The 17,176-nt window shown below is 49.9% G+C and overlaps 1 protein-coding gene across 7 annotated transcripts in view; it reads left to right on the top strand.

Annotated features, from left to right (window-relative positions):
* Positions 1-17,176, top strand: part of DNM1 (dynamin 1) — a 45,007-nt gene extending 27,831 nt beyond the window's left edge. For 2 of the 7 annotated variants that reach the window (XM_006892504.1, XM_006892506.1), the window contains exons 12-22: positions 1,609-1,679; positions 1,867-1,918; positions 2,132-2,143; positions 4,418-4,531; positions 8,650-8,759; positions 9,491-9,602; positions 10,047-10,058; positions 10,468-10,638; positions 12,450-12,691; positions 13,063-13,278; positions 17,116-17,176. In XM_006892504.1, coding sequence (XP_006892566.1) covers positions 1,609-1,679; positions 1,867-1,918; positions 2,132-2,143; positions 4,418-4,531; positions 8,650-8,759; positions 9,491-9,602; positions 10,047-10,058; positions 10,468-10,638; positions 12,450-12,691; positions 13,063-13,278; positions 17,116-17,176 — 1,173 coding nt within the window. Of the gene's footprint in view, positions 1-1,608; positions 1,680-1,866; positions 1,919-2,131; positions 2,144-4,417; positions 4,532-8,649; positions 8,760-9,490; positions 9,603-10,046; positions 10,059-10,467; positions 10,639-12,449; positions 12,692-13,062; positions 13,279-14,845; positions 14,848-15,585; positions 15,623-16,479; positions 16,553-17,115 lie in introns of those variants that run through there. The other 5 variants (XM_006892505.1, XM_006892509.1, XM_006892507.1 and 2 more) reach the window with 5 other exon arrangements.

Genomic DNA, 17,176 nt, shown 5'->3' with positions numbered 1-17,176 from the left:
CTGTAAAGTGTTTTGTTTAGAAGATATTGAAATCTGTTTTTGCCTTCTGATGATCATTGGTTTATTCTCAATTTTTTTCTATTATGATAGGCCATAATGAATGTCTGTTTTATCCTTGTTCACTTGATGAATTAATCTGTGAGACACAGTTCTGGAAATGTCTATGTATATTTTAATGTTGTTAAGTAGTGCTAAAGTGTCCTCCTTTACAGTCCCACTGAAAAGTATATGAGACTCCACCTCCCTACATTTACCATTATCAATATGCACCATGTATTTGACAAGTTTAAAAAGCTTCAAAAGCTGTCATTGTGGGGAGTTCTTGTGGCCTAGTGGCAAGAAGCTGTACTGCAATCCCAGAAGCGCATGGTTCGAGTTCACCAGATGCTCTGCTGAAGATAATAAAAGAATTTTTTTTAAAAAAGCTCTCACAAAAAAAAAATAAAAAAAGCTCTCATTGTTACTTTAACTTGCATTTTTTAAATATTTCATGATTGAGAATATTTTGTATGTTTATTGGTTATATGCATTTCTTCTGTGAATTATCCATCCCTTTTTTCTGTTTTGATATGTTTCTTGTCTTATTGATCTGCAAGAATTCTTTGTTTATTATGGATACTAACCTTTTATAGTTAGTACTGGTGTCCTACTGGCAAGAAACTGCACAGCAATCCTGAAGGCACATGGTTTGAATCCACCAGCTGCTCTGTGGGAGAAGGATGGGCGATTAACTGCCTTGAAAATCTCCAGAGGGTCAGCTATGGGTCAATTCCAAATCGATGGTACATGACAATTTTTTTTAAATTTTTATTATTTGTGTGTGTGTGTACCGTCAAATCGGAGCTGACTGGTACGGGAGGAGATTGTCCCTCCTCCAGCAGAGCATCTGGTGGATTCAGACCACATACCTCTGGGGTTGCAGTGCAGCTTCTTGCCACTAGGCCACCAGAGCTCGCCATGGTAATTTTTTATAGGGAGGTTTGGCAGCTCCTTGTTGTAAAGAGTTGCGCTGTCAACCTGAAGTCACATGGTTTGAATCTACCAGCTGCTCCTCAGGAGAAATCCACTCCCATGTGATTTACTGCCTCCAAAAACCCGCTGGAGGGGCAGCTATGAGTTGGTTCTGGCTCAGTGGTATACAACAACAACCTTTTATATGTGCTGCAAGGTGTGTGTTTTTTTCTCCCAGCTTGTCATTTACTTTTTTTTAATGTTTGGGTTTTTTCTTTCAACTTTTAACACTTTCCTCAAAAATTTCATAGGCTGTTTTGGTATGAACGTACATGTTCAGTGTGAAGCATTTAATTCTGGCAGAGAGTCGTACTGCTTGCTCACTATCTGCTGTCCTGATGGTTTTGCCTACAATGTCTCCATGAACCCTTAGAATGACTTTATGAAGTTGTTGTTGTTGTTGTTAGCTACCGTCAAATTCAGTATGGCCCATAGTGACCATATGAACAACAGATCTGAAGTCTGTCCTTTCCTATGCCGTCCTCCTCATCTCTGACATACTTGAGCTCATTGCTGCAGCCATTTTGTCAATTGTCATTCACTTTTAAACATCGTGTGGTGTCTTCTGTTTGCCCTCTGACTTGTGTATCTTTGAAGGTTATGCTCCTCATTGATATTGAGCTGGCTTACATGAACACCAACCATGAGGACTTCATAGGCTTTGCCAAGTGAGTGCTCTCTAGGAAGAAAGGGTGACACTTCTTATGTGAGTAAGTGTGTGTGTGTGTGTATGTGTGTGTCTGCTTGCACTTGTGTAGCACCCAGGACCACTGGGTTAACCTCTCTGAGCTCACTGCCCATTGAGTTTGGGCCTTGAGAGGAGCATCCCTGAGACCCCTCCTCTCTCCCCATTAGTGCTCAACAGAGAAGCAACCAGATGAACAAGAAGAAGACCTCAGGGAACCAGGTGAGCAGGCCCCAGTGTTTTAGTCCTAGGGATGGAGGGTCCTGGATGGAAGCCAATCTCTGAGAGCCCCTCCCCTGAGGGAAAGGGTCCTGTGGGGGCCAGGGAGCCTGTCAACTGCCAGCCACAAGCCTCTCACCCTGTCTTAGTAACTCTCTCTCTCTCTCTCTCTCTCTCTCACTGCTTCTCGTGGTTGCTATGGTTACCTCTTTTCAGGATGAGATTCTGGTGAGTATCAGGACTGGGGCTCTTGGCTTTTGTAGTGAGCAGGAGGAGGGGGCTGATTGGTTGGGGGGTTGTGCAGGGGGCAAAAAGGCTCCCATTAGCTTGAGACACTTGTCCACACCAGTACGTGCATGTGCCCTGGCCAGAGTCAAGATCTCAATGAACACAGAATTCCATTGGTGTACCCATCCATGTATGTGAGCTTGCTTCAGACAGTCTGACCATGCAGGGAGGGAAGGGATAAACATGCTAAGAAGAGGCCTGGTACAGAGTAGGTGCTCCTTAAATATCTATTGGATGGACAGGTGGGTGGATGGATGGATGGATGGATGGATGGATGGATGGATGGGAGCTAGACCTGTTTCTGAGAAGCTAGCTGACAGACTGCCTCTTCCAGAGAGCTGAATAAGGATGATACGCCAAAAGACAAGCCCTACCTCGCCTGCCTCTCTGCTCTTCCCCTTTAGATCTCTGCGGAAACCTTACTCATCAGGAGTCCTTTCTCAAATCCCTTCATACACAGGAGCCATAGAGTCCTGAGCCTTTGCCCTTGCATAGGTTCCATAGGATGTATTTTCTTTGTAATAATCTAACTGCTTGTGTGATTGATCTATGAGGGCAGGGTCTGAGATTATCTTGTTCATCACTGAATCCTCAGCCCCCCTGCCCAGTGTCTGGCACACAACAGGTACTCAGCAGAATGAGAGTTAATGAATATTTTGGAGCAAGTCAGTTCAACAAGTACTCATAGGTACCTAAGCTGTCCAGGCCCTGGTCAAGTCAGACCCTGCATCTGCTCCATGGAGACCTTTCCCTGTACGTGGGGCCTAGCTAGGGGACCTGGAAGTACAGAAAGTCCCCGAGGTAGGAGCTCTAGGGGGCATTTTGGATGAGCAGAGAGGTGTGAAAAGCTGGGGACATCCAAGGACTTTAAGTCTGGGTAGGGAGTAGGGTGGAAGTATCTTGGCCAGATCCTAGGACAGGGGCAGGAGAGGAGTCATGGGATCTTAGTTCCTGTGTTTCTGTTAGCCAACTAATACAACTTTCCCTTTAGTTTAGCTACCAATTGGCTGTGTGGCTAGGGTTCTTAGGGAAGCCAGAAGGGGTAATGAGGGCTCTAGAAGTGCTCTGAGGCCCTCAGAAGTGTCTGATCTGCGAAGCCTTTCCCACTAGCCCCTAGTTGTCCTTGAGTCTACTTCAGCTGCTCATAGAAGAAGTGCATGATGTTTGGGTCAGGGAAGAGAGAAGAAGCAGGTTTGTCACACTGGCAGTCTGTACCAGGACTGAGGCCTGGTCCACTACAAGGGCAAAGGCAGTGACCCTGCCCTTAGAGTGGAACTCACAGACCCTGGTGTGTGGTGATGGTTCAGGACAGTTCATGGGACTTTGCTGTGAAAAGGAACTTTATCTTTTACTCAGAAATTTACTTGGGAGTAGTCTAGGCCCTTCCTGAGGAAGTTCTTTGTCCCTTTCCTTTTCTCCCCAGCACCCGAACCTGGGCCTAGGCCTGGTGCCCAAAGACTCTTAGAACCATAATATGTAGTATCTCTTTAAATATGCCCAATGTATTGATCACTTATTGTTTACCAAGCACTGTGTCATGAGTTTTCTCATTTGAGAGATTTCATAGTGATGAAATACTTCATAATTTAGTAGAGGTGACATATACCAACAGAGAATCACACATACATAAACACACTTCATTAAAAGTTGTAGTCAATACCGTAGAAGACTTCTGGGAGTGATAAGAACTTGTATGGAGAGTCCTAAGGTACACTGAGGAGCCAGAGTGGGCCTGCTTGAGAATGTGACTTCTGAGTTGGTACCCTAAGGGCAAATATGAATCCACTAGGCAAAGAGGGAAGGGAAGTGCTTTCTAGACAGAAGCAACAGCATATGTAAAGTGCCTGAGATCAGACCAAAAAAAGTCTTAGAATAAATTTATTTTAAGCCAAAGAGGAACCCTCTGTTGTCTTGCCAAATGAATTCAGCTTGCACACTTTCAGTGATGGGGAACTCATCCTCTACCAAGGCAATTAGTCTTTTAATCAGAATGCTTTTGTCTGAAGGCCCATTTTCCTAAGCTGACATCTGTCTTCCTCTGTCTCCCATTCTATTAACTTGTGGTTTAAACCTGGGCAGGTCTGGCCCCCACCCTCCCTAACCAGCTAGGCCTGGGGGAGGGGTGGGGTTTTCTGAGTGCCTCTCTTTGCCTAGCCATCTTCCCTGGAGAAGCCTAGCCCCTGCCCACTGACCTCTTGGTTCCTCCCTCTCCAGGTCATCCGGAAGGGCTGGCTGACCATCAACAACATTGGCATCATGAAGGGTGGCTCCAAGGAGTACTGGTTTGTTCTGACTGCTGAGAATTTGTCCTGGTACAAGGATGATGAGGTGAGTGAGGGGTTACTGGTCATCAAGGGGTCAGCTGGTGGGCAGAGTTTGGCTCAGAGTCTATCGTGGGCATGGAATAGTCTGTACCACCCAATGAGTTGTTGTAGTAGTTGTTGTTTAATGGTATCAGAGACCCATGTGAGAAGGTAGGGTGCAAGGCAGGCAATCCAGAGGGGCTGAGGAGAAAGCTTCTCATTCATGTTATAAGGAGATGCTGGCTTGGCAGGGGACCTGGGGCTGAGGGACTTGGGGTTGGGGGACAAGGGCGCTGAGTACCCCTCCCTGATCTCACCAGCCCTGCCTTCCTGTTTTCCACTTCAGGGCGTGCCTCCTCCTCCTCCATGGCCCCCTTGAGCCCATGACACACATAAACCCTACTGCCAGATACACTGTTAACCCCTGCATCCCAGCCCCTCTAGCCCAGCAGCCCACAGGATTTTCCTAGCGGTTTCCAGGATGAGGATGGAGTAATGGCAGCCTGCAGAGCCACACAGTCTCTCCCTGCCCATGAGAGCATGCAGCATCCCTCTGCCATGCTCCTCCCCTGTCACTGGTCTCCTTTAAGAATGAGTTTATTTGGCTTCCACATCTGGATTCCAGAGGTGACCAAAGAGGAAGGGGGGGTGAGGGAGAGGGGGCTTTTGGTAATGTGTGCCAGCTGGCCAAGGAATGGGGAAAGGGCCCTGGGAAGATAGGTTCATCTCAGTGGGAGAGTGGGGTTTGGGATGAGGGCCTGTGACTTTGGTCTCCAAGCCCCTTCCTAGAGCCCTGCCTCCTCTAAGTCTGCCCCAGGCAGGGCCCCCTCCTTCCCACCTTGGGCGGGGCCCTCTGTCGTCACTGGCAGGGGGTGCCAAGCCATCTGGACCTCATTACACCAACCCTGGCCTCTCCCCTAGCACAAGCACAGGGCCCCTGGAAGGGATGGAGTGAGGTAGAGTGGGGCGCTAGCAGGGGGGCCACTTCCTGCTCTGTCGGCCAGGCAGCCTTCCTAGACACCCCCTAGGGATTGGAGGCCCCCAACTTCTGGCTCTATAACTCCTGGTGCTCCCATTTTGGAGCTCTTAAAATAGGGACAGTGTGACACTGTGGTCTGAGACTGAGGGTCCCAACTGGATGCCCTAGAGGGGGTTGTTGAGAATCTGAGAGGGGGGGGTCCCCTGACTTCATACTTGGGTATATGGGTCCATTTTGAGCTTTGCATGTATATTTGAGAGTTTTTTTAAGTATGAAAGATTGCTGAGATTGTGTGTGTGTGTGTGGTGTGGGTAGTGAGGGATGGGAGGTGAGGAGTGTGAGAATATAGATGAGGTATGTGGGTATTTTGCAGGACAGTGTGTTTGAGGTATAAACAGTTAAGTATGTTTGGAATATATATGTCTGTGTGTGCTTAGGGAGCATGTATTCGGGTTGGAGTTTGTGATCTTGAGGTATGACCCTCCAAGTGTGTGTTCTGCGCCTGGTGTGTAGGTATGAATATGTGCGTAGTTAGGCAGTGGGCTTGAGCAAGGATGGTGTGAATGTGAAATACTGGGGATCTGAGAAAATATGGATGTGGTTGGGGTGTCAGGATGGGGAGGGAGAGTGGCCCGTTGTGAGGTGTGTTTGTGTGTGTGCATTTGTGATGTGAGTGTGTGCTTGGGGCACAAAAGCATGATGGAAGGTTTGGCTCTGTGAATGCGTATGCCTCAGTTGGGGATGAGTGTTGAAATGTGGCTATCTGAGTGGAGTTTTGCACTAAGACAGATGGGGATTTAGAAGTGCTTTTGGTAGCAGGAGTCCCCTTCCTCAGCCCAGTCACCAACCCTCTGGTCTTTGGTGGCAATGGGAGACCTAGGTCACCCATCTCCCTAGCCCTCTTTGACCTCTCCCCAACTTCTCAGTCTTCCCTTGTTACCTCCCACCATCAGTACTGTCACCCCCCACCCATCCCATTCCACAGTTGGCTGGCATCCCCCAGCCTCTGGACCTCCTCCCAGCCCTCCCTTGCTACCCAAGCCCTCTGCCCTGACTCCAGGCTCCAGATCTCTGATGGCAGGAGGGGATCCGTGCAGTGCTCCAGCGTTGGTGCCGAGGGTCTAACCCAGCCCAGCCTAACCAATGTGCAGACTACTGTACAATTTGGGAGTCCTGAACAGATAGTCTAAACACTGGGTAGACGGAGTGGAGGTTTCCTCTGGTCCATCCAGGCAGCAGTCTGTCCATCCGGTGGGAACTTCAGCCCCATCCTTTGGAAATCCAAGCACCCCTCTCCAACAAGCCACAGCCCCAGTGTCCCCCAAGCCTCAGCCCAGCCAGCCATGGTCCCTCTCTGCTCCCAACTCCCCTTCTGCCTCCTTTGACGTGGCAAGGGTGAGCAGGAGCTGTGGCTAGGAAGGAGGGGCCTGGGGAGGGGGCCGACCCAGCAGGAAGGGAGGGAGGGATGGGGGAGGAGGCCCCTCCTACGTAGTGTCCAACCCCAAAGCTCAGGGAGGGTGGCGGTGGGGCCTCCCTCGATCGGTTCCAGATGTTCCCTGGCCGAATGTGCAACTTCCTCCTCTCCTCCCCCTGCTGCCCTCTGGGGCTCCCAGCCACCCGCCTGGCATAAAGAAGGCTTTATGTGGCTGATGGGCCACACGGGTGTAGGGGGCAGAGGAGAGTGGGCAGGATGATGCTGAGAGGTGGGGGTCACAGGGTCCTCCTAAACCTAGCACCCTGGACCTGAGATTTTGGATTAGACTCCTACCCAAGATTTCTGAATGCCTGAGGCCTATATATAGCCTCTATATACAGAGAACTCTGGTGGCTTAGTAGTAAGGAGTTGTGATGCCAACCCAAAGTACGCAGTTCAAATCCACCAACAGTTCACAGGGAGAAAGATGGGCAATCTATCTCCTCCTGTGTGATTTACTGCCTCTGATAACCCACTGGAGGTTCAACAATGAGTCAGTTCCAACTTGACATACAACAACACCCCTACCCCAAGGTGCTCCTTAGAGGCAAAGATGGTGAAAGTCCGTCTTACATACTTTGGGCTCATTGTCAGGAAGGGCCAGTCCTTGGAAAAAGACATCATGCTGAGAAAGGTGGAGGGCCAGAGAGGAAGATAAAAACCATCAATAGGGTGGATCGCACAGTGATTGTAATGATGGGCTTGAGCGTATCAGTTACAGTGAGGATAGTACAGGATAGGGTAGGTCCACAGGGGAACTGCATGCTGTAGTCAACTCAATCTAGACTGTACCTAACAAGAACAACAGCCCCCACATCAGGCCCCAGCCCCCCAAGCCTCGTGGGTGGGGCACAGACAATAGATGCCCTCCTCTCCTTTTAGATCCCCAATCTAGGGTTCCTCCTCTTCAGACTCTGAACCCCCTCCATATAGACATATGTCAGCTTATACCAGATGTATACACATGTGCACAAACTCTTAGTATCCTACACAACAATCCAAAGATCCACATAACTCCCCCAATGACTCTAGACAAACTATACATACATATACAGCCCATTACGCAAGCTGTCTGCATACCACAGGGTATGTCACAGAAGCACGCTCATGTACACACACACTTACAGTTAGTACACTAATCTGCGACAGGCATTTCTCATAGCACTCATCTGCACTAATTAACAAACATGCTCACACTGACATCACACACACACATACACATCCATGCACTACAGACCCATGGGTGCATATGTATACACAGACATGGTGATGGGATATGGACTCAAGTGTGCATGTATTTTCACAAACACACAACCATACATAGTTTCACATACAGACACACCATTCCCTAGCTGGAGCTGTAGACCTGATTGCTACCACATGGGTTGCTGGGGGGTGTGGACTGAGAAGCATCTGGGGCTGATGGCCCCTCTTTCCCTTTCTGAGTCAGGAAATGAAGTCAGAGTTTATCCAGAATAGGCCCTAGGCTCAGCAGCCAGGTGGGGCTAGCATCTACGGCCTGCTTGTGGAGGGACATGGAAACAGCCTCACCACTTTGGGCTGTGTCACTCACCATTCACCACTTGTAGTGTGCGAGGGACTTGTGCTCAGTTGCACTAGATTGGAAGCTCACAGTCCCACAGGAAGTGGGATAGTGCCAGCTCACCATCACTCCTACCCTTCCCCACAGGAGAAGGAGAAGAAATACATGCTGTCTGTGGACAACCTGAAGCTTCGGGACGTGGAGAAGGGCTTCATGTCAAGCAAGCATATCTTTGCCCTCTTTAATACGGAGCAGAGGTACCTGGCTATCCTGGACTCGGACTGTGGAGTCCCAGACCCTGCAAGCCCCAAACTACCCTTACGGAGTAGGAATCAGTATACATAGCTGCAGAGAGGGGAGGAGCCTGCCTCAGGCCCCACAGCAAGTCATTCATCTGACAAATAGTTATTGAACTCCTGCTCTATGATCAACACCATGTGACTTTGTATTTTCCTCCCTCTCTCCCTTGCTTTTTTCCACAATTATTTGTTTAGTGTCTGCTGTGCATGAGCACTCCGCCAAGCCCTGGGGACCAAGGAGAGTCCAGGAGCCCTTGGTCTCTGCCCTTTGTGGCTCAGTGTCTAGTGGGTCCTCTCCTAATCAGATAGGAGGTTTAAAGTCGCTCATCAGATAAGTTCTCAGAGATGCAGAGAGGGAAAGGACTGGGATCTGAGATCTTAGCGAGGAGCTGCGTTGCCCTGTGGATGTCCCCCTTATTGTGGGCTCAGTCTCTTTCTAAGTATTTTATTGCTCACGTCCCTAAATCCTCATTCCTAAGAAGTATTAATTATTATAATTAATCCATTTTCTAGATGAGGAAAATGGAGGATTGGAAAGATAAAACCACTTTCTCAGGGTCCCACAGCTGAGGAATGAGAAAGGAAGAACTGGCTCTCAGGCCTGATGACCCCATCACCCATGATGCCCTTAAGCACCAACAAGGATGGGCTTTGCTTGGTCTCCCCTCACCACTTTTCCCATCTTGCAGGAATGTGTACAAGGATTACCGGCAGCTGGAACTGGCCTGTGAGACCCAGGAGGAGGTGGACAGCTGGAAAGCCTCCTTCCTAAGGGCTGGCGTGTATCCCGAGCGTGTTGGTGTGAGTGGCAGGGCAGGGTAGGGAGGGTCAGATGCTCATATGAGAGGTCCCTGGGGCACCATCCTCAGGGATGCCAAACAATGTGATGTTGTAAGAGCTCTCCATGCCTACCTAACCTGGAGTGAGATCCTGTAGTGCAGTTTTACATGCCCATCCTCTCTGCCATTGAAGGCATTTCTTGTATCTGCTTCCTATGGTGGCAATTAGTCGGTTGGTTTTGGTTTTTTAAGACTGCCTTCACTTTCTGTAGCAGTTCATTTGTCCTGTCTTTGTCTGTGACAATGTCTAGAGTTGTCTTAGAGCTGGGATGCAATGTCCTAGCTTCATTCAACCTCTTCCCTTTTCCTTTGTGTGTGTCTGTCTGCTTCGGCTGTGCTCCCTGGTGGTGGCGGTGGTGGTGACACTTGTGTGGCGGACTTTGTGACCTTGGCATGGGCCTCTCAGGACAAGGAGAAAGTGAGTGTGCCCTTCCCTTGTCTTCTGCCAGGCTTTTCCTGGCTTGACCCTAGACAGGTCTTTAGAATCAGAAAGAAATTTGAGAAATCTTGGCAGTGTCTCTTCTAATTTATGCATTTGGAAATGGAAGCAAATTCTAGGCACTAAAGTTAGAGCAAAAACATAGCTGAAGAAAAGGAGCCTGGGTCCTGAGAGGCACTGGGGTGGGAGGAACCCAAAAAGTCAGAGAATGTGAAGAGCTGGATATCTGTGATTCAGGCCAGGGACTTCTCTCTGTGCCTCAGTGTTCTAGGCACCTTTGGAGGAGGTGAGCTGACCCAGGACTTCAGCCCAGTCGTGAAGCCTAGCTTAGGCTCTGCTCGACTGTGGCAGACCTGACGACCCTGACACCCTTCTGTTCCCAATGCAGGCCAGTGAGGCAGAGGAGAATGGCTCTGACAACTTCATGCATTCCATGGATCCACAACTGGAGCGGCAGGTGGAGACCATCCGGAACCTCGTGGACTCATATATGGCCATTGTCAACAAGACAGTGCGAGACCTCATGCCTAAGACCATCATGCACCTCATGATCAACAATGTGCGTGTCTTGCTGTGTGTGGGATGGGGTACAAGATCAAGGCAGACAGTGTAGCCTGAGGAAGGCATCAGCTGGCTAGCCCTGTGGGAACAGGTCTAGGAGAGAGGCATGGTCCAGACCAGAGCTGTCCAGTAGAAATATGATGTGAGCTTTGTATATCATTCTACATGTTCTTGTAGTCACATTAAAAGAATTATAAAGAAATACCATTAATAATAATATAATATTTCATTTAGCCCAGCATACCCCAAATATAACATAAATTAAATTTGAATTCTTCAGTCGTACTAGTCACACTTGAAGTGTTCAGTGGTCACAAGTGGCTATCATATTGGACAGAACAGGTCTGGACTTCTGGGTCAGGACTATTAAGAGAGGCAAGAGCCAGCCCTCTGGGACTGGGTCTGGTGGGGAAACTATAATATAGACCCCAGGGGCTATATTACAGTTGTTGTTGTTGTTATTGATTGCCGTAGAGTTGAGGATGATTCATAATGACCCCCATAAACAAAAGACCTGAAGCCTTACTATATATAACAATAGGAGGAGCGTGGTCCAGACCATTGGGTAAAGTCTGGATTACATGGCATAGGCCAGCATTCCAGAGTCAGTGAGGTAGAAGAAGCATAAATTAGCTCTATAATGTCAGGTCTGGGACAAAACAAGCAGGCAACACATACTGGCCCCTCTGTCCACAGTTCCTGAGGACAATATAGCCGTACATGTACCTTCACCCTTGACCCCTTCCAAAGCTTCCTCTTAGCCCAGAATGCTCATATTACATACATCTGTACTTTAGAGGCTCCCATATCTTTGATCCCCTTGATGGTCAATGTGGTACTCAGGTGGACCATCCTTGCTGGGTACACTAGGAAAGGAAAAGTAATAGCAATGGTTTGCTCCTGGCCCAGTAAGGGGCTTTACCACAAAAAAATATAGGGATAATCCTTTTCTCCTTTCACCCAGATTCCTAGTTTTCTTCAGGTTGGCCCTTACAGCCTTGCTGCCTTCAGCTTACAGTCTAAACATTTCTGTGTATCACATTCAATAGCAACATTCTCAGATTTCATTGTGCATTTAGACTGGGCAGTTTGCTAAAATACTGATTCCTTGATACCACCCTTGGAGTTCTGATTCAGTAAATCTTGGAAGGATCCAGAAGCCTGCATCTTTAGAGAACTCCTAGACAGACTTTAAAATATACATCCCAGAGCCTGACCACAACCTGTGGCTTAGTAAAATGCATGGCTCCAAGAGAATGAGAAATGTGTTTGAATCTTGATTTTGTTAAGAGTTCCCTGTGTGTCTTTGAACTCCTCTCTCTCAGCCTCTATTTCCTCATATGTGAAATACAGATAATAATAGCACCAGTCTCAGTGTTGAGAATCACAGAAGAATCTAACAAAGTCCCTGACACATAGTTGGTGTTCGAAATGCATTTGAGTAATGAAGAAAAGGAACATAGGCAGACTGAAGGCATAATAACTCGGCATTCTTCCATCAATGTCCCAGAGCCACAATACGGTAGCATCTGGAAAACCCAATCCCAGAGGCATTCAAATTTGTTACTTTAATTTCTCAGAGGTACAGAAAATCTGTACCATAGACAGGTCACTTTTACTCCCTGTTCTTCAGTTTCTCCATCTAAAACAAATGCAATTCCAGTAGAATTTGCAGAAGCGGAATCCCAAGTTAAGGTGTTGGTGATAGTGATAATGAAATCAATACCACCCAGCCTCTTAAACCACTGTAGTGCACGGTGGCTTAGGAGTCGGATCTCAGCACTCCCTCCTCTCCTTGCTCGCCCACAGACCAAGGAGTTCATCTTCTCAGAACTACTAGCCAACCTGTACTCCTGTGGGGACCAGAATACACTGATGGAAGAATCCGCTGAGCAGGCGCAGCGCCGGGACGAGATGCTGCGCATGTACCACGCGCTGAAGGAGGCGCTGAGCATCATCGGCGACATCAACACGACTACCGTCAGCACGCCTATGCCCCCGCCTGTGGACGACTCCTGGCTGCAGGTGCAGAGCGTACCAACCGGACGCAGGTACCAGGGCCGGTCCCCACGGCCCCGAAGCCCCCAGTCGGGGGCCCGCGGGAAGAGGGCCGGGACCGGGCAGTGGCGCGCCCGCGTCGCCGGGACGGCTCCCACCTGGAGCGAGGGGCGGAACTTAGAGAGGGGCGGGGCCTGACGCGGGGCGGGGCTTGCCGTGGAGCGCTGGCAGCAGGCGGGGCGGGGCGGGGACATTGATGTCCCTGGAATTGGGGGTTGGGCCTTTAAGCTCCAGAGCCGGAGCGAGGGCACAGTGGGGCGGAGCTTGCGTGCACGGGCTGGGCCTGCTCTGGGCTGGGGGCGGAGCATGAGGTTGAATGGAACTACTCTTCTTTCTCTTGTTTCCTGCTCGCTGTCACTCACAGGTCGCCCACGTCCAGCCCCACCCCTCAGCGCCGAGCCCCCGCCGTGCCCCCAGCCCGGCCAGGGTCGCGGGGCCCTGCTCCTGGGCCTCCGCCTGCTGGGTCCGCCCTGGGGGGGGCGCCCCCCGTGCCCTCCAGGCCGGGGGCTTCCCCTGACCCCTTCGGCCCTCCCCCTCAGGTGCCCTCGCGCCCAAACCGCGCCCCGCCTGGGGTCCCCAGGTGAGTAGAGGCAGAATACAGCAGGAGAGGCCACCGGGCTCCATATGGCTGGAGGGTGCGGGGCGGTGGAGAGAGGGGAGCCCATCTCAGGGCCGAAGCTGTCTTCCGCAACACTCCAGTCACCAGTGCCAGAGCCACGAAGTGTGTGGCCGTGGACTGGCGGAGCCAGCCTTGGCCCCCGGAGAGCGCTGAGTCCTGCAGTTGGTCTTTCCTGGGAAGGAGGCCATGGGACTGGTCCCGCCTGGCCCTTTCTCTCTCGCACTTGCATGGCGCTTCCCTCCATTGTTACTTTTCGCAGCCTTCTACACATTATTTTCTGACTCCTTTTGCCTTTCTTACTCTCCTCCATTCTCCTTTACTCCTCTCCCAGCTCCTGGTGAGCCTACTTTGGGTCTGAATCCAGATCCTCTGCAGATGTGTGTATTCTTTTCAGTTACACTCAGGGCTACAACCCTGATGCCTTCACCTCCCGTTCCTGATTCTACCGAACTGTCACAAGGGGGGTCTTTTGACCTCTGTCCCAGAGGAACATAGGCTAGACTGTGGCTGTGTGGGCAGCAAGGTGTGTGGTGTGTATGTGGGCGTGCACACAGGTGCGTGAGTGTATGAGCAGCACTAGCTGTGGAGTAGGATGGGGGTCACCTGGGGATGAAGCCATGAAGTACCCTAATAACTTCCCTCTCCTCTGGCTTCTGGCCTTGACTGGCCTGTACCAACCAATGGGATAAAAGTGGGCGCAGGTGAAGGTGGTTCCATTCCCAGAGATTTTCAAGGAAAATGATTCTCCTTCATCCTCTGAATTTTTGCCTACTTGATCCATGACCCTGTCATTTAAGTTCCCTCCAATATCTAACTTAGTTTGCCCTGTTTCCAATGGCCACATTCACTGAGAAAGAACACATTAGACCAATTGAATACATTTATGTTTCCAGATGGCTGGAGGGTAGAGCCATAGGTTTAGTTCTCATAAGCCCAAAACAACACAACGATGAAATTTGCTCTATAGTGACCTAATGACAGAAGTAAATGGGGTGAAGATGGTCAGAATACTAGACTGAAAGTCCAGAGATGCTAGTTTAACTTAGGACTTGAAGCAAAGTATTTTCCTTTCTAGGGCCTCGGTTTCCCTTCTGCCAGTGATGATTAATTTTCTTCCCAAGGTTGGTGAGGAAATTAAGGGAAACAATGGCTATAGGGATGCTGCACAATTGCTGGAGTTCAGATTCTGCAGGGTATTTTACATATTCCCAATCCTGTATTAAGGTGAATGGGAGCTCTGGTGGCCTCGTGGGTAGGGACTTGTGCTGCCAACTCAAATCTACCAGCAGCTTCACAGGAAAAAGATGGGCAATCTTCTCCTATACAGTTTACTACCCTTAGTGGCATATAACAACAATAACACTGAAGTGTGGTGTAGGGAACTATAAAATATCATACTTGCTCTAACTCATGAGAATCATTTTGTCCTGCCTCAGAGAAGAGAGGTAACCCTGGTGGTATAGGTTGTGGGGAGATTCGCCCCTTTGGCATTTTGAATTTACCAGTAGCTCCACAGGAGAAAGATGAGCAGTCTCCTCCAATGTGATTCACAGCCTCTGGCAACCCACTGGTAGATCAGCTATGAGTTAGTTCCAACTAGATGACAAGTTGGAGGTATCTTTAGTATGATGAGAGAGTAGTCTGGAAGTTTGACTTCAGTGAGGTGTGAAGGATGACTGAAGTAAAGGCAGGTGGTGCTAGTAAAGGCAATGTGGGTGAACATTTGGTATGGGGTATGTTGAGAACTGCTGGCTAGAGTTGAGAAAGCAGGTAGAGATAGGAGAAAAGAAGGAAGTTTGAAACTCTTCAATTTCAGAGAAATTTTGGCTCGTTGAGATTCAATGCAGTGGATAGTAGGGAGCAATAGAAAATTCTTGAGCTAAGAAATGACAGATGGACCCCAACAAAGCAAGTTTTGCCCTTTCAGGAGCAGTGTAGGTGGCTTTTACAGGGAGCTGGTGCAAATGCCTTCTATGTGCGGGCGAGCTTCTGTGTTGTGACTCAGCCCATGCGTGCTTCCGTGTACTGAGCGGCTGCATACCCCAGATCCGTTCTGCACGAGTCAGCCAGTGAGGTTGGTGGGCAGTGTGTGTGTGGCTGTATGTGTGTTGTCTATGAGCATGTGTGTTAGTGTGTGCATGCAGGGCCGTGAGGCCTCACAGCATGTGTGTGCACGCCCAGGCGCGTGTGTGTGTGTGTGTCCCCTATCCCCATGCCTGCCCCATCTGTGAGTGTGAACTGCCATGTTGATTTCGTGCTGTCTTTCAGAATCACTATCAGTGACCCCTGAGGAGCGTCAGCCACGGTAGGTACATGCCTCTCCACCTGCTGCATGAACAGAGTGTCTGCCCTCTGCTGCACCAGCTCCACACTGGGGCATACCTGGGACCTCAGAGCCAGGTTCCCCTTCCTCTCCCCTCTGTAGATCCAAACTTAATCTTTCTTCTTCCTGCCTTCACTGCCAGCTGACTATCTTGCCTCCTTCCCCAGCGAGCCTCAGGACTCAGTGCCATTGCCCCGGACCTTCATGGCCAAACCAGGGGGCCTCTTGAGGCTCCATGCCAAAGCTGGTAGACATGGGTACTTTCTGGAGCCATCAAAGAGGGCAGTGAACTCATAGTTTAGGATGCAGGAGCTAGCCACCTGGAAGGGGTTAATAATGTGGAGCTCATCTTGGAGGTAACCAGAGGCTTTGAACTTCACCCTGAGGATACCACACCCACCACCCAATCCATACCAGCTCTCAAAGTTGGGGAATCAAAGCTACCATAGAGCAGGGATGGTTCTGAGCAGTAACCTGGGGTCCAGACTCTGGTGATGATATCGGAAGGCCTGAGGATCCCATAACCACCATCAGCCCGTCACACTCCTCATAGCAGCCTCCTTCCTTTACCTTTTTTATATTGTCATACTTGCTTATGTACACCTTGGGGTAGCTTCCTTAGCCCCAGATGCAGCACCAAAGCCAACCAGCAGGCTCAAGGACTTGAACTTTTCACTCCTAGGGGTTACCCATACTTTCCAGCCAAGAGAACAACACCTGCTGAACTAGGCATTTCCTAGGGCAAATAAACTTCTCAGCATTCTGCCCAAGCCAGGCCTCAAAATTTCCTTGCCAACTCTGCCCCCAACACTGACTTTTGCTCTTCTGCTTTTCCCCAGCAGGAAGGGCCCAGCCTCACCTACAAGACCTGCATTCCCCCGACCGGCTGAGGCACCCCTCTTAGACTTATAAGTCTGTGGCCACTGGCATCCGGCTGCCTGCCCTCCTGCCTCCCTCAGGGTCCCCTCCAGATTACCCAGAGGCCTCCAGTGCTCTCTCCAGCCATCTGTTTTAGCTTTAACCCTCCTGGTGTTTACCCTCCTTCTGTCTTTATCAGGCCTAGAGGAAGTTGCATGGGGCTTATGCCCCCATACTCCCTGAGGCTATGGATGGCCCTAAGGCCAGTGGGTTGAAAGACATGGTGACCAGAGAAGAGGAAATCAGCAGGGAAGCCAGAGGGGGCAGAGTATGCATTTTGGAGGTGTGGTTGCACTGCCTGGGTGGTGTGTGAGAATCCAGCGTGTGTCATGTGTAGTAGTGGGGTTACCACTCCAAACTCCCTGTGAAACTCTGGCCCCTGACCATCTTCAGCTCCTCCCTTCCCATCTCCTGTTTTTTGGTCTTTTTTCCAGAAACCTCACCCCACACTCACACTTCTGTCCTTTCCCCATATTTCCCTTCACGGCCGTGGCTTGCTGCTCTTGCCTTACCAAGTATCTCCTTCCTTTTCTCTTTGCTTTCTCTCCAACTGCCAGCCGATCGGGTCAGGCAAGTCCATCCCGTCCTGAGAGCCCCAGGCCCCCCTTCGACCTCTAA

Source organism: Elephantulus edwardii, unplaced genomic scaffold (genome assembly GCF_000299155.1).
Source record: "Elephantulus edwardii isolate Elephantulus edwardi_28Jun2011 unplaced genomic scaffold, EleEdw1.0 scaffold00116, whole genome shotgun sequence".
Classification (NCBI taxonomy): domain Eukaryota; kingdom Metazoa; phylum Chordata; class Mammalia; order Macroscelidea; family Macroscelididae; genus Elephantulus; species Elephantulus edwardii.
The sequence above is the reverse complement of the archived record's forward strand: the minus strand, read 5'-3'. Positions and strand labels throughout refer to the sequence as shown.